This window comes from Gadus chalcogrammus, chromosome 12 (assembly GCF_026213295.1).
Source record: "Gadus chalcogrammus isolate NIFS_2021 chromosome 12, NIFS_Gcha_1.0, whole genome shotgun sequence".
NCBI classification, from domain to species: domain Eukaryota; kingdom Metazoa; phylum Chordata; class Actinopteri; order Gadiformes; family Gadidae; genus Gadus; species Gadus chalcogrammus.
In genome coordinates this window covers 28,277,492-28,294,985 of record NC_079423.1, presented here as the reverse complement: position 1 = coordinate 28,294,985, position 17,494 = coordinate 28,277,492, and the positions used below count along the sequence as shown (strand labels likewise).

At 41.6% G+C, this 17,494-nt stretch overlaps 1 protein-coding gene across 2 annotated transcripts in view; it reads left to right on the top strand.

Moving 5' to 3' along the window:
• The first annotated feature begins 5,853 nt into the window (after window positions 1–5,853).
• faf1 (Fas (TNFRSF6) associated factor 1) overlaps window positions 5,854–17,494 on the top strand; it is a 59,417-nt gene continuing 47,776 nt past the window's right edge. The window contains exons 1-6 of one of the 2 annotated variants that reach the window (XM_056604313.1): window positions 5,854–6,141; window positions 7,831–7,896; window positions 8,919–8,965; window positions 11,523–11,803; window positions 11,973–12,064; window positions 13,118–13,209. In XM_056604313.1, the coding sequence (XP_056460288.1) occupies window positions 6,082–6,141; window positions 7,831–7,896; window positions 8,919–8,965; window positions 11,523–11,803; window positions 11,973–12,064; window positions 13,118–13,209 (638 nt within the window). In that variant the 5' untranslated portion in view covers window positions 5,854–6,081. Of the gene's footprint in view, window positions 6,142–7,830; window positions 7,897–8,918; window positions 8,966–11,519; window positions 11,804–11,972; window positions 12,065–13,117; window positions 13,210–17,494 lie in introns of both variants that reach the window. The other variant, XM_056604312.1, reaches the window with a different exon arrangement.

Genomic DNA, 17,494 nt, shown 5'->3' with positions numbered 1-17,494 from the left:
GTCAGTTATAGACAAGGGTGAATGAGCCGTACAACGGGATGTTCTGTGGTCACACAAAATCCCTTCTGCAATTTGCATATATGGAATTTTGTCTTCCATTTATGCGACTATACAACACAAATATGTAAAATAAAATCTCATCTTCATCCTCTTATCCGGGGTCGGGTCGCGGGGGGAGCAGCTCAAGCAGTAAAATAAAATATCAAGCCATAACCCAACACACACACTGAATATTATATAATTGATAAAGGCCAATTGCAATATAAGCCTATGTATTTGTCATGTCTTTTATAGGCATAAACTATAGAAGTGATTGTATAAAATAAACACTAATATTTAACATTAACCTGTGCCTAACCAGGTGACTTTTTTTTTTACGACCAAATACAAAGCTGGTTTCTTGCCAAGAACTATGCGCTTTGATAATAAATAATATTCACGTTAGAATATACGTTGATATTTACTAATTTCAGCCATACTTGTAGGTCTCTGGGCAGAACCAGGGTTAATAATATATCTATAGCCTACTCTTTACTTAGCCTATAGGAGCACGACCTGATCTGTATAAGCAGGACCGTGACAAGCATGACTGCTTCTCACGTTTGTTTTACTTTCTTGTTGACATACCATGTGATATTAACCATATGTAAACGACACAATCAACATGCACGCCAATGTTGCCTCCACTGTCATGTGTGAGAGCGCATTTTTCTGTGTTTGCACAGACAATGTATAACCTGCACTGAAAAACGAATTGAATATAATAATATGCATAAGAATAAAAGAATAAAACAACAAATCTATAAGCGTTTTTCACGCTTTTGCTGTCCAAACGTTCTGGGCCTTGGCTTATGTTGCAAATGCGAGCCATGCTCAAATAGGCTATAATAGACATATAATATAATAGATCAGTCAAAAAAAGTTGCAACATAAGGTTTCAAAATACTTTCCACCGAAATATCTTTTGATCTTGTCACGGTGCGCTATCAACTTTTTTGACTAACAAATGTAATGAGTCAAGTTAAGGCAAGGAGAAAGATCAATATCAAGTAGGCTAATCTCTCCTTTCGAAAATCAAAATCCAGAATAAAATGGCAATGAGGCAATAACGAAGCGCACACACTTATGATCATGAAGGTTTAATCTGAGGATGAGGGCAAACCCATTAAAGGCCTCTTTTCCGCCATAAAGTTGGCGTCACAATTTTAGAGTTTTAAAGGCACCCAGTGCAACTTTATGTAAACATTCAATGAAAAATAAACATTCTATTTCTAGTCTTTTTTACACGTAGTAAGTTTCAATAACTCCATACCATTACATATCGACATTCAAGGAGCAAAGATGAGACGTCGTTGTGTGGTGAGAACTGGAAGAAAATCGTAAACAACAACAATCGCCGGTGGGGAGAAGCCATTTTTCCATTGACTGGAAGCCTGCTTTATTTATTGTAGGTTACAAAAAATAAAGAAAATGGCGGCATTGTTGTTGTTATCGATTTTCTGTTTTCAGTTCTCACCACACAACGACGTCTCATCTTTGCTGCTTGAATGTGGGTATGTAATGGTATGGAGTTATTGAAACTTACTACGTGTAAAAAAGACTAGAAATTGAAAGTTTATTTTTAAGCCTCGAAAGTTGCACTGGGTGCCTTTAAAATCTTTACTAAACCAATCAAGTTGCATGATTATGAGTATAGGCTATTTCGGATCCTGATTAGTTACTATTGAAGTAGCCGTTGTAGCACCTTCTCGTGCCAAATAAAGCACTGTGGCCTTCGTGGTCCTCCAGGCCTAGGTTTGCAGTGAGTTCAGCAGCCTTTCTACCTCCATGTGGCCTTCTTGCACGGCGAGATCCAGTGGTCGATTTCCGCGGTCGTCCACTAGATTGGCATCGGCGCCGTGTTTCACGAGCACCTGCACCATGTCCAAATAGCCGTCGCGCGCGGCATCGTGCAGGACGGTGAGGCGGTGGACAGGGTCGGGTAGGTTCGGGTCAGCTCCTGACTCCAGAAGATATAAAGCGACAGCGGGACAGCCCAATTTGACCACCTATTGGGAATAAAATCAGAAAAGCGGCCTGAAGAATCATATCAGCATATCGTTGTTGTTGTACATGTTATCATTGTGCATCCACATAAGACTCAATCCCCTATTTAAAAAAAAAAAAAACGCCCAAAAAACACTGTGGACTAAGCACTGAATTAGCTTTATCATGCATTATTTCCTGATCATAATGTTGTTGTTTTTTTTATATTTAGGGAACTTTCCTCACTTTCTAATCTTTTATTTATCAAAATGTTTTAGGAATACGAATGCCTTGCTACATCTGAAGTGAACTAAAAGTTGTTGTGCCAATTAGTGGATGACTTATCAGCTGAAGTTATTGTTTCTTGCAACTTTGTCATTTAAAAAAATTACATATATATGTATATTATTATTTTTTCGTTCAAAATACTTTCTTTCAAGCTCCTTCTTCATTTTCATAAATTGCAAGACCATGTGGTGGGGCGAGACTGTATTTTACAGTGCTCTAAAACAGTGCTTATATCCAGATATCCACATTATAGTTGTTCAACTCATGTTTAGGTATATGTGAACATTGAAAAACGACCTCATGGTTAACCAAAGTAGTAAACGTTATTTGAGCAAGAGCAGGAAGTGTGGCTCTGTTTTAATGATTTAACATCTACATATCACAAATTATATATCTTAAAAAAGGCTAATGTAAGGTAGTTTTAATTCCGAGTTCTGAGGAGAGCATTTCTTTTGAAATAAAAACCCATGGAAAAAAGAAAAAGAAACACCAACCTGTAATGGAGTCCTGCCATGTGCATTATATCCATTGACCTCAGCTCCATTTTGGAGAAACTGTTTGACACCAGCTAGGTATCCATTTGCAGAAGCACTGCAGAGCTGCTCAGTCTGTGATCTAACTGCCATTCTTGAGAAAGAATAAGTGTATGAAAAAGTAGATTTCGGTATCATGGGAGTGTTTTCCATGATGAAGCACCTCCTCTTTTTTTCTCACTATACTAGCCTCTCAAAAAAATATTTAGGCCCACTTTTTGTGGGCCTATTGCAGGTTGGACTTTATTATTCAATAATATTCTTGTTAAACTCAATATGAGATCCTATCGATATATGATGAAATATGGTTACAATCATTTTCTTGTTCATGCTTGAATCTGAAGCATGAACTAAATAATAGGACTATTATTTATGTATTTTGATAGAGGATATTACCAGTTGACTACTTTGCACAATTAATGCTTCGAAATAACAGGACATAGCCTATAACGAATGAATTAAATAAAGAATGTATGAGTTAACGAATCCTTTTGGTTAACATTTCAAAAGCAGACATTGCCATAACAGCCAGTTCATGGACCAATATCATTTGATAACTGTTATTGTGTGGACTCTACCACTTATAAAAGTGAGATGATTTACTTGATCTATATTTTTTAATAGAGGAAATAGCCCTAACCCTATTTACTTTACTAAATCAAGCCTACATTTTAATTAAAATGTTTCTTGAATTAAACGTTGTAAACTAAATAAAACATTCGAAAGGCCTAGCACAGCGGGGGCAGAGTAAGTAGCCCATATTTCCTACTACTGTGGTGGACTTTCAACCATTTTACAGTATTTTGAAAACCTTTCACAAACTGTTTTATTTTGCTTATACTTTGTTATTTAACCAACGCATAAGCATGGCTTCTGCCAGGTCGCTAAAATAACCCTATTTGCTTTGTTGTGCATCAGATTGAGGCTAATTTGTATATGCAAACATGCATTACGTACCATTATGAGAGTATTTTGCAAAACTCACGTTGATCGTATTTATAGTCCAGGGATAAAATCATGTCCGGTGCTTTCCTCCATGTAACACGTCGACATCCCATCCTCAGGTTTAAAATTAACCATTGTTACAATGTGGATTGCCAGTTTGTCCTGGCGATCTGAAAAGAAAATTAGATCACATAAATATCTACATGCAAGCTCTATAACGGTGACGCAGAAAATGTCATGACACGGATTTTGCAGATATTTGCCGCTCATTTTTAAAACTTACGGGGAAACACCGCCCACCTACTATCTTGTCTCGAACGAGTTACTGTAAATCATGACATAAAAATATCTCCAATGCTATAATGAGCAAACTCGGCTGTGTTCGCAAACTATAGTGTAGTCAGTTAAACTGACTCCTCGCCCTTCAACGTAATCATTTGTAGGCTACATCTCATAAATAACTTACTCAGTGAAAGAAGATCATCGCTCTGATACGGACCCATCTTTCAAACGCTTCAGATAAAAAGAGTTTCTGTTTGACGATGCATTTTTGTTTCGACATTATTACTTTGAAATAGTCTCGAAGAAAAAGAAGGGCGGGACAACAGTGCAACGTCGCAGCCGTGGGGCGGGGGGGGGGGGGGTATGCAACGCAGTAGGCCCGATGTGGTTTGATATTTGAATTTAAGGGCAGATATTTATTAGCGATGCAACGTCATTTAAGCCAAAATGCTCAATAACTACATATTTTGTTCTGTCGTCTGAAAATACAGCTAGGTTACACCCTGTAATCAATATCGCCCCCTCGTGTTCGACAAGTATATATCGAGAGGACGCAAATGTAACCTCTGCCTTGGGGATTGTAATGTGAAAATGATATTTTCACATTCAGTATCTGTACCTGCCATTTGTTGATTGTGCCTTTTCACTGACATCCTTGGGGTGGTCAATGGTCGAAGGGTCCAACTGAGAAGTCACCACTATGAGACCCCACATCATAATTGTCAATGACCAAATCAAATAAAGTTTAATTAAAGGACAGAGTTTCCTGTATTCTCATCAATGAGAAGAATGCATAAGGGGATATCTGCTCCTTCGTGCCCGGTATGCCCTAGGCACAAAGGTTAACGTTAGATAACGCTAGGGACAAGTAGAGTGGCTAGACAATGCAAGGACTAAGAGATAGAGCTTACATGATGAAGGGGAAACAACATGATCGATTTTTCCATCACACATCATGTGTGGAGCAGAGCTGATCTCAGCATTTCTGAGACCTGTGCCACGGTATAAGAAGTCCTCGCATTAGAAAATGTGTCAGACTTCACCTTGCGGACCTCTCTGGAGGGACGCAGGCTGATTTCCCATCCATTGGATCTTTGTATGGCTATGTTATCCCATTGTGGATCCGTGCGCTGAAGGCTCCGTCAAAAAGTTGAAAAATGTTCATCTTTTTCGGCAGCGACGGATCCGTCATCCAATCAGATCACGTATGCACATTTAAGCACTGTACTACTCGGGCTCTGACGACCCTGGAAAGCTCCCCCATCCGTCAGCCACGCCTTCTGAGTCCTTTGACTGACGGTGCAGTGGGCACGAGGCGACACACACACACACACGCACACACACGCACACACACGCACACACACACACACACACACACACACACACACACACACACACACACACACACACACACACACACACAATGTGTTCAATGTGCAGTTGGACACAGTGTTTTGTCCAACTGCCTTTGAGTAGGACATTATATTTTGTTGCACAGTCCATTCACATTATACTTCCGAGTTTGGTTATCTTTGTAGCTGGTCAGCTGGTAGAAAAATACATTCACACATTAAACAGTGCGACAAGGTGTAGCCCATAACTATATCAACTCAGGAATTTCTTGATAGATAGAGGGCTCATTAACAAATATTATTTGTTCTTGTATTAACATATTACCGTTGCACATAATAAGCACAATGATCGAATGGTTAATGCACGAAAATCCGAGTTTATGTTATGTCATTTTCCCGCAATAGTCCCATTTTACGTTTGCCGTAAAGCAATGGGATAGTTGAGAATAATGATAGGAGATACGTGATCTTTGTAGTTTACTCATATGTGATTTTTTGATGCTTTTGGAGCTTGATGAAGTGACGTACTTGACATTTGTTAAGTTCCCAAACGTTGTCACGCTTGGGAGAAGGATTTTGTGAATAGTTCGTCACCTTTCGAGAAGCAAGAAAGCGGGGATCGCAAGGAGAAGAATTGCTTTTAGCCAGTCATTGCCATGGCCTCCGATAGCGGCGATAGCAACATGGATAGAGAAATGATTTTGGCGGATTTTCAGGTGCGTTTCTACATGTCCCTTCATTTATCTCGCCCTCAAACGAATGCCACTCACAAATCTCTTATCTGCGATTGTGCTAATGCCCGAGTGACAACAACAACCATCAGCTGATTCACGGCGTAAACACTGCCTAGCGCTCACTGTGGCTAACAGGGGAGCTAGCGAGTTGACAGTCTGCTAACCCAAACATAAACCTGCACTTAGCCCGTTGACAAGTGTACAGCCACATAGGTTAGCTTGAACTGTGTCTGGTCGTAGCCAGAGGACATCGACTGCCGTCTTTGTGACTCTCTGTGATACTGTGGATGGCATAGCCCCCAGCTAGCCCTGCTTAGGCACTTTCCATGTTTTCTGTTGCCATGGATGAAAGTTTGTGTAACATCCTTTTAGCTAACAGATCAGATAGCCAGCTTGTTGTCCATGAAGCTAGCCAGAAAGACACAAGATGCATGCTATATAATGGAAAACAACTCGTTGTAATGGGGCTGTTGGTAGAGGCATTTCTAAGGAAATATCCACACCGCCATCCACAAACACATTGGCTCTTGCTTAGCTAAAGTGTTTTGTTCTGGATTGCCATCATCGTATCACGTCAAAAGCAGGGCATTGTCATCCTTGTCGAAATTGCTTCATATTAAAATTATTTAGATCGTATTATAATATACAATGTTATGAGTGCTATGTACTAACTGTTATAACAATAGGGTTTAAGGTACAGGCCCGGGACAATTCCAGACAGCGATTGGCAGAATGCACCAAAATATCGTTTTCAAAAATACGTTGTTTACATTACTGGGTTGTTTAAGGAATGTAGGCTACAGAATCCGATCCCTTATTATTATGTGAACCAACCTTTACCAGTCCTCCCTTTTATAATCATGTATAACACAATAACCGATCATAACCATCTCGAACAGACTGCATCATTTTTATATCTTGTATCTTCTGCGTAGGGCCAAAATGCAAATGCTATTGTAAATAACGTAAGACATCACCAATACATTATACCTACGGAATACAAGCGTGTTAACAGCATTAACAATGGCTGTTATTATCCAATGTTTTAATCCATTAATTGATTATGTCTAATATCTCTGGAAATGTTTGGCCCAAGGAAAAACGTCATACTATATGTTGACTTGTTTTGATGTAGAAAACATGTTAATATTAATGATTTGGAAATTATTCCAGATGTCATTTGGTAAACACTTATAGACCTAAACCTCATACTTTCTAAAGTATGTTTTTCTTAAATGTCTGGTAAACATTGACCAGTATGTCTGGTATACATTGACCAGTATCTCTGATATTCTATACCATTGCCCGATATCTCTGGGATTCTATACAATTGACCGGTATGTCGGTTGTATACCGCAGACGTCTGGTATTGCATATATTGTATTCATTTGTGTCTGGTTGGCTTAAATTAGACATTATTTTGCTTCATTATCATAGATGCTGCAGTTAAGTCCAGTCTAGGATCTAAATGGGGTCTAAATGTTTTATATTAAACAACAATGCAACATGTAACAGCTGTAACAATATATATGGATACGTGTTATTTTAACAAATTTCTAGAAATTGATGTCAGTGTTGTTTTGATACCAAAATATCTGAGATCGTCTGAGCTGAGCCTTTGATATGCACCTTGCCCTGCTTCGTTTTCATTGCATTCATCTTTCCACACAGGCTTGCACTGGAATCGACATTGCGGAGGCAATCGCTCTGCTCGAGCTCAACAACTGGGATTTAGTGGTACGTTCTGTTTCATTCCTCCTCTGCACACCTGGCATCTTCCATTTATACTGGGGACATGTAGTCTAACTCACCCATGTCCCGGTTGGGTTTATTAGTATAAGTAGTTGACATGTGCATGTGTAGCCGGCCTTGACTTGCATAGGCTAATTCTGCGTTGTGTTAATGAGCCAGGAGACAACTGCTGATTTGCCACAGGAGCTTTTATTCTGTGTGGGTCCTGTGTGGGAACACATTAATATATACGTCAGTGCTGTGATTGCTGTCTGTCCCACGAGCACTCTCTCTCCAGCAGGGCAACTCTCCGACTCCCGAACATGTTACATTACGACATCAGAATTAACATGCCCACTAAACAAATTAACAAATTGAACAAACGTACACCAAAATAAATAATGCATAAAAACACACAAAAAGAGAGCTCACATGCCTGTGTGGGAACACATGTATATATGTCAGTGCTGTGATTGCTGTCTGTCTCACGAGCACTCTAAACAAGGGGACACATAAGGCGCCAAATCAAACAAAGACGGCCGAACTGAATATAAAAGTTTGTTTACCCACTAAACAGAGCGTCCTTTAGTCAGAAACTAACAACCACAAACTCAAAATATTATTATTTACGTTTGTTTTATGTTTTGACCATGTTTTATACCTTAATATTAATAAACCGGGAGCACTCTACATTCCTACCTCTCTCTAGCAGGGCAACTCTCTGACTGGAGAGGACGGCGCAAAATAAACAGGAAGTGACTACACACAACTCAACGTATTAAAATAAAAGCGTTCAAAACAAATATACATTTATACAGAAAGGGAAAATAATAATTTAATGGAATAAAATAATTATTGGTGAAATATAACATAAAGTACACCGGTTACACATGCACACCGATGTGAATATTCAGGCCGTTTTTTCGCCCCTACCTGTATGTCCTTTGTTTTATTGTCCTTTGTTTTATTGCCCTATTTGTATTCTCTCATTGTCATTCACCTATGTTTATTCTTTACTATTTTCTTAGGCAGCAATCAATGGAGTGATACCACAGGAGAACGGGATCTTACAAAGGTAACACACATTCACAATAAGTGACTTTTCACTTAACCAAATACACAGAACATACAACACAGCAGTAGGGACAAACTCAGCATGAATCTTTGTGTACTTATTTGGACGTCCAAAGATGCTGGCAAAAGTTCAAACGCGACACAGCCATTGCATGTAAGGTTACGCCCACGAGGCACTAAAACTTTTGTTTCCAACCTGTTCAATTCTTAGAACCTTGTGGTTGGTTCCACCCTAAAAGGTTTCTTCGTAATAAACCTAGAAACATGCTTATTTCCTCTGACAGATTGTGTTTGAGTACTAGCTTAATCTACTGCAAAAAATCTACTGCAAAATCACCAACCACGATTTTGCACCATTGCAATTAACCTGGCCAGTATATATTGAAACGTTTAAAGACAAAGCTGTTGAAATATGATTGAGAGGTAAAAAACCTTCTGTAAAGACATAAACCGTTCCTTAAGGGGAAGCACTTTTGTGGCCGCAGTTTTGCTTTCAGTTTTATAACGGTGGATTCTCAGGAATACACTAAGCTGCACTCGCAATACGGACGAGTTCTGTCCAACCTTTATCGGTTTAAATACGTTTTGTATGCATGTTTGTATGCCATTCAGGTTAAACATGTGTTCCAGTATCGTCGTTTGCGTACTAAGATAAAAGGTGCGTGATTCATTATTAGTCACGGGAAGGTTTTCCCCTAAGAATTTTTCCATCAGGTGTGAGGGGAGGCTAGCTATTTTGATGTGCACATGCACAGTGCTGATGTTATGTATTTTGCACATTTGAACATCAGCACGTGCACATCATCAGCATGATCACAGGTTTTAGTGTAATCACTGATTCTAGTTGGGCTCTTGTGCATTCCAAAATAATTGGTCTCAAATAATAGTATAGAAAGCCCTTCCATCTTTCTGGTTTTATAATCCAGCTGCTTCTACTGTTCTACCGAATCAATTTTTATCAATTACTTTTCGACAATGCTACAATTTAGTTTGGTGTATAAGGGGCACCCATGATATAGGTTTTTCAATAATAAACTGGTCATTAAGTAGTTTAATTTAGCCCTCAAACGCACAATTACCTCAGCAACAAGGCAAGAAACTAAAAAGGTGAAAATCGATGGTTAAGACTGGTTCAATGTGTTCACTTTCAGATTAAAAGATAACTCTCAAGATAACCGGTAGCAATGCCATTTCCGGTGAGACCCACCATATATCAACAAAGAATAACCCTACTTGGTTTCTGCAGAGTAAAAAATGCATATTCATTGTTTCACTCAAACATCGAAATGTAAATCGTATTAGCTTTTTCTAGTTTGTTTGTCCTATGCTTATTCTCCAAAGCTGCTGCTGGATAAAAAAGAAAAGAAAAGTGATTTGCCACAAAAAAGGCAAAGAAACTTTGAAACTGCATTGCTACCCCCTTTGGCCAACAGTAGAGTTGTAAACCGTTTCCAAAGAGAAAGGGGCTTCTGTAAGCACTATTGGGCTTTTCTCTCCCAGTCAACGGTCAGATTCTCTGAGCAGAGCTGCTCTCAGGTTCTGTTATACTGCCTCACTGCCACACAATATTTTGGAGCGCGCACACATGTAAGCCTGTGCAGGTTTTAGGCCCTTGGCCCATGAGAAGTTGGTGGATGTTTCTTAAGGCATACATTGTTATGAAAAGAGCCTGGCTGGCTGGGGGGACAGCAGCCAACTACTTTACTAAGTGGCTGGCACGGATTTGGAGGGATTGGCATTGCCCAGTAAACAACCTCTGATGACGTGACCTGAACCCGAGCCAGCTGGAGCCTGAGGCTGTGTTTCAGTTTGAAATGCAGTGTTTCATTCCTCCCCTTTTGGTCATTATTTCAGGCCACATCCTACATAACAGATATATATATTATTGACAGTTATTAGAAACACTGAATACACTGTAAAACACACTGTCCTGTGGTGATGACAGTTACATTCGGTGGTGGCCAGAGTTGTGCGTGGACTGGCTCTCGAGCTTCTGAGGACAGCAGTGCCATCTAGATGTAGGCCAGAGATCAGCGAGGCTAGACGGCACCAACGGTCGACTTAACGGACGTTAGTGTGTCCAGAGCCAACTGTGGTGAAAGAGCATGCAGGACCTCTTGTGCCAGCCAGGCCCAACGCACGTTGTCGTCACAAAGGACACTTTGAGCTGCCTTCTCCCAACAATCGTCTGCACAATCCTGATCACTCGTAACATTTCCACAGCACATTTCCCACCACGATTTGAATTCAATCATTACAGTTAGTCTCAAAGGGCTTTAGGGCTTCTAAGCTCTCAAACTCCCTGAACGACCCACGGCAAGGCACATTGGAGGGATCGCTCCCTTGATAGACATCCTGGTGAAGGTTTATAGAACCTATATCATTATTATGATACATAATTTTGGACAATAATATAAATGTGACATGTACGTTTAAGCCCCTATCAACACTCATGGAATCAGTTTTATGTTGGTGTCGTGTGTAGAACATCCCAGTGACCGTTTAGGCAGTGGGTGATCCTTAACCTCCATCTCTCTGAACCTTTTGTCCCCCAGCAGTAGCTTTGCCAGCGCGGCGAGTCAAGCCAACCTATACGGACCCCTCAACCAATCAGAAGCAGCCGAGGCGGCGGCGGCGGCGGCGGTAGGCCCGACCCCCAACCCCCCTTCGACGTCCTCGTCCTCCTCTCCTCCGTCCTCTTCCGCCTCCGGCTCCGCCTTCTGCCCCATCCTCCAGTCCTCCCGACACATCGTCGAGCGCCAGCCCCGCATGCTGAACTTCAGGGTGGAGTACCGGCAGCGGACCACTGAGGTCGTAGTGGAGGAGGCCAGCACAGTTGGTATGTATGCCCCGCCCCCCAAAACAAGAAACAGACATAGGAGCAGAGTTATGCATCGCGATGTTGGATTGGAGGCATGATCCATTTTGCAGCATGTTAACCTGCATAACCTGATCGCACACTGCCACCTTGTGGAGAAGTGAAAGTTAACGTCCTCCGCTCTCTCCAGGGGAAATCAAACACATCCTTGTGACAGAGCTGGGGGTTCCAGTGTCCAAAATGCAGCTGAAGGGATGGAAGAGTGGTGACGTACCAGACAGCGTGAGTTATGGGATGTTCGATTGAATAGGGAAAATGGTTGGTCAAATAAATGATGGTGTCTTCAAAGCTTTAATCATTGTTTAGCTATTAACACCAAACTTTCCAAATTACCTTAGGGGGATGACCTTAAAGTGCTGACCGAGTTTGAATTCCCTGGCTTACTGTGAAGTGGGCTTGAGATTGCTTAAATAATTGTAGGCTCATTTGCATAATCAAATTTGGCCATTGCTCGGCTATTAATAAAAAAAGAAAAAAAAAACTTTCATCAGGAAATACAAAAGGGCATGTTTACCAAATTTTGTGTCATTTTCAATTGCAGTAATTTTTCAAGGTTTTCCAATAGAGGGACCATATAGGTCATTGAGGCAAAAATACGTCTATTATGTCCATTCAGCCCCTGATGGCAAGTTTCTAAATGTTTTGGCAGATGTTTTGGGCATTTAGGTTTGAATGCGAAGTATAGCGGCCCCTGGAGTCAATGCAGTACCAAAACATGAGAGATATACTTACTTCCGGTTTCCTTATATGTGCCAAATTTGAGAACTCCAACAAGATGTATGGAGTTGTTGACTTGAGCGTTTTGGCCCCATTTACTTTCCAAGTACAATATATATATATATATATATATATATATATATATATATATATATAAAAAGAATACAATATGTTTACTATCTTAGGAATGGTGCACATTTTTTGACATTAGTCTGGGGTTGAAAAACTGTAGGAGAAAAGAGGTCCTGAAAATTAGGAATAGAATATCAATATTGTGTATTGCTTTGCAACCATACTTATAACTATGTTCTTCTGTGTTCTTACGGTTTGCAGTGATCCTAAGAATGCTACCTTTTCACACCCTATATCGAGTTTTGGAGGATTAACACTCATTAATCCTGCCATGGGTTGATACAATGCTCGAAGGCCACAGTATTTGTAGGCTTTGAACAGTCCGCGAAAATGTTTTAGCATCGTAGTAGTGTTGGTAATTAGTTTGAATGGTTAGTGTGTATTTTATGTGTGTATATAAATATATTTCTATGCATCATTGTCCAGACGGTCCTGAGAAGTTTACACCTGCCCAAGAACAACAGCCTCTATGTCCTGACACCAGATATTGCCCCCACTGCCAGCACCAGCCAGAACAGGTACTAAGCCCATGGCTCTCCTGAACCCTGCCCTCTCTCTCCCCATCTATTCTTTCCCTCTTCTTTTTCTCCAAAAACATTTTGGTGCATTAGTGTTCATTGCAGATTTTCGTTTTGAGCGAGGAGGAAAGAAAAATGACCAAGCAAGAGGTAGTGCTGGTGAATCATGACTGTGAACACCAGGTGGCGCCCTATCTCCATACATTCCACAGTGCATGGTGGGCTCTTGTTCCACCAAGCACCGTTACGGAGTCAGATGTGAACCAAGACGATCTATAAAAGTGACATTCTCTGAATTCTATCTCCATTTGAATATTACGATGATATTAACCTTTGACACACCGGAGCGCATGCCTTTCTCTCGGTTCCATTGTGACATTTTGAAGGAAAAGGCTACTGCCGCAAACGGCCTGTTATGTAAATAGTAATTTTCTACTGCCTCCGTATATTTCTTCCACCTGATATTGTCCCTCCGCAGAAGCTTCCTTTGATTTGAGTTTATTGCAGCTTGTGTACCGACACACCGCCTCCGCGCATCCTCCCTTTCATTAATTTTCCAATATACCATAAGCCGCTGATCGCCGTATCTAGTGACCACAGCGTTGTGTTGAGAGAAGCCCCATTAATCCGGTCTGCCTCGCGCGGCAGGTCAGCGGGCTAGCCTCGCTGAACCGGTGCCGATATTAGCAGCCTTTCCATCGGAAATGTCACGACCACTGGATGCAAGGATGCAGTGGTGTCGTAATCTGGTGACAGGTGGTGGGGCGACGTGTGCTCTTTCTCTCATCAGTGGGCTAGGTAAAGGTAACCCTACCCCTAGCCCTAATGGGGACCACCATTCGCTCCTCATTCTGTTCCACTTTCATCTTGGAGACGACAAACCCAGTGGTCCCTTTTTTTTCTTCTTTTTTTTTTTTAATGAATGTGTCTGAGCGCAGGAGTATCTTACGGCAACGCGGTTGCTTTGTTATCTTTTTTTATCTATCTCTTTGGTGGTTGCATGTGTTTGTAATCGGTCATGTTTGGCAGCCATTTTAAAGGCTGTATTCATCTGTTAAAGTCAGTCATTTTTAATGTCAATTCAGCAATATGTACAGGACATACTGAGGATCGAAATTACGATACTCTCGTCTGGAGATGCTTCGTCCAGGGTGGTGGTTCTGATGGTCTCTTCTACTGAGGGAGAAACTAACCGTCCTGGAGGGACCCCGAGAAACATGAAGATTAAACCTACCTCTGCCTTTTATTACTGAAGCGCTTTAGTGGATCTTTTATATACCGGTCCGGTAGTAAGGTTTTCTTACAGGACTTATTTTTACTTAGTTTGATTGATCGATTAATAACTTCACTTTTTTTTTGGGAAAGTAACGCATAATGGGTTCTTCACAAGTAGTTTGTAAGAGAGTAAGTAAGGTTGATTTATATAACATCATCCAAAGACAAAGGACACAGGAATCCACCAGTGTAACATAAATAAAGTGCAATAAAAACCCAAACAGTTCTAAAAACACAAGTTGGGGTACTATAACACAGGTGGATACTATGTTATCTGTCCTTGCATTTCCGTGTTGCCTTTATTTAGCCATGAACAAATTGAAATGTACCATTTTACCATGTTGTACAAAGCATTTTTTTATGTCAAAATCCATTCACCTAAGCATCCTCTCAGAATCCGGGCACTAACATTCCCACCCATTAATATGGTGAACATGTTTGGGGCCGCATCCACTTGGAATCAAGCAATTCTTCTATTGCCAGTTAAACCATCAGCAATCTGAGCAGAACAGTTTAATTCGTCAGCATTTACACAAGTTACCGTCCGGGAAGAGCAGCAAAGAGTTATCATTTCACAACCATTTCCAGCTTTCCCTGCAAGTCACCCGATGTGTTGGGTATATTTTCCTGGCAGTTAATGGCTTGTCTTGCTCTCTCTTCCCTCGCCCCCGTTCTCACCCCCCTTGCGTCACCGCTGTGTCTTTTTAGCAGTGCCCAAGTGTCATAGATATCATTTTTTGGTGTTAAAATCTCATTATTCTGTGTCAACCATTTTGGTGGAGGCCTGTGTGTGTGTGTGTGTGTGTGTGTGTGTGTGTGTGTGTGTGTGTGTGTGTGTGTGTGTGTGTGTGTGTGTGTGTGTGTGTGTGTGTGTGTGTGTGTGTGTGTGTGTGTGTGTGTGTGTGTGTGCGCCTGCGGGAGTTCAGTGACCCTTTTGTCATTCTAGCTGCTGTGAGATGATAGGTGGCAGATCACAGTGCAGTCTGGAGCGGACCCCTGTAGTGGGAGCAGGCAAGCTGTTAGTCTGCAGTAAAAATAAACTTCCCAGTTCTTTTGCATGCTCCAAAACACACAGGTGTGTGTGTGTGGCCCTGCCTTTTGCAATCAGGGAGATGGTTTGCGGCTTAATATGCATTATACTTACCGAACACAGCAAACCTGTAGTTGGGTAATGATATGAATAAGTAGTAATGCTGCAATATATACAAATCAAAAACATACCTAATAATAAATCCAAATGCACATTTCATAAAAATGAATACAAGTAATTCATAACTATCGTGTTCATTTTCAAAATGTAGTTAATTTCCCACCACTGATGCTGAAAGAAGCCACAAATGGGATCATTATTTCCTGAAGCTCATGTCTGTAGGGCAGCAGTGCGGTTCGGCTGCATTGTTAAAAGCCTCCTCTTCTTGAGGGTCCTTCTCCACAGCCCTGTTGACTGAATGCCTGTGAGCACAAGAGGTGACTGAGGAGGAGCTAATCCCCTGCATAAATGATGATGCCCTGATGAATATTTTAATGGCTGTCCTTTTTGCATCTTCATTTATCCCCCCCCTCCCCCCTGGTTGCCATCCTTCGGCGTGTTTGCTTTTCAAAGGTTATTTGAGTTTTCGTGGAAATTCGAAAAAGACCAAAAGAATGGATTCATTAGCCATGGTTCTGTTTGTTTCCTGGGCCCTGCTAGCCCAGCTCCTTCACCCCCCCCCCCCCCCCCCCCCCAACCTCCCCTCTCCTCTCCTTCACCTCCCAGTCGGGCTAGCCATTTATATTGTAACTGATACGGGTGCTTCAGCTAGCCGGCAGCTAGTCCTCTCAGGCTAGCGCCACAGCGATGGAGAGCCTCCGACAGCTAGCATGGTGACCGCCCCGAGTGCCCGACCATGGCGGAGAGAGGAGCGGAGCCCGAGCGGTTTCGCGTCCGCCTGTTTTGTTGTGGATGTAAGATATGGAGAAGGTAAGGGGAGCGTGCGTCCGCCCGGCTGCCTGTGTCCTCCCCCCCCCCCTCTCCCGGGGAGCTTCGACCAGGGGCGAGTGGATCGAGTCGCCATTAAAACATTGGGAGGATGTTATTTTATTTTTTCCTGTGTGTTGATAGAGTTGTTGATAAAGTGTGTGTGTGTGTGTGTGTGTGTGTGTGTGTGTGTGTGTGTGTGTGTGTGTGTGTGTGTGTGTGTGTGTGTGTGTGTGTGTGTGTGTGTGTGTGTGTGTGTGTGTGTGTGTGTGTGTGTGTGTGTGTGTGTGTGTGCGCGCGTGCGCGCGCGACGGTGCTCGTTTAATAAGGTCTAGAGTCTGCTCTGTGCCATAGGGACCCACAGCGGAGACGGTGGGCTTTACCTCAGAACCAAACCAATCTGTTTAGCTTCACTTTGGTCCCGTTGCGAGAAAGAAAAAAAAAACAACACCTCAGATTTCTCTCGTCCTCAAAGTTAAGTGACATTTTCCTCCCATCCACCTTATGTTGTGTCAATGATCCCTAGAGAGGCGGCAGGCCAACCCAGATGCCTCTGCATGTCCAGAGAGAGGGAGAAGGGATAGAGGGCTACACACACAAACACACAGACACACACACGTCAACACAACAGTGGAGGGGTCCTGCCACCATCACAAGATAAAGACGCTTAGAAATAGCTATTGGGGGAGAAAAGTGCTAGAGTGCTAAGGGATATATCTATATATAGATCGATAGATAGATAGAAAGAACGATATCTTTTTTTTATTCCTGTTTGTGAAGACTTTCAGACTACTATGTTTGTCTGTTTGTTTTTTTACCAGTTGTGGTGCGATTGTTGTATGGTTGTAGATAGCCCAATGAAAGATAGGCGAGTCTGGTTCGGAAGGTATATCTTAGGTTGAATATTTCAAATCATACAGAGTAACATTTTATTTTTTCCCTCTATTCATCCCAGTCTCGGTTATATCTCTGTAGTCCTTATTTCTTTCTACGTACTTCACTCTGCGCTTGGCTGTTTACATGTTTATTTGTTTATTTGTCTGCCAGCAGCAG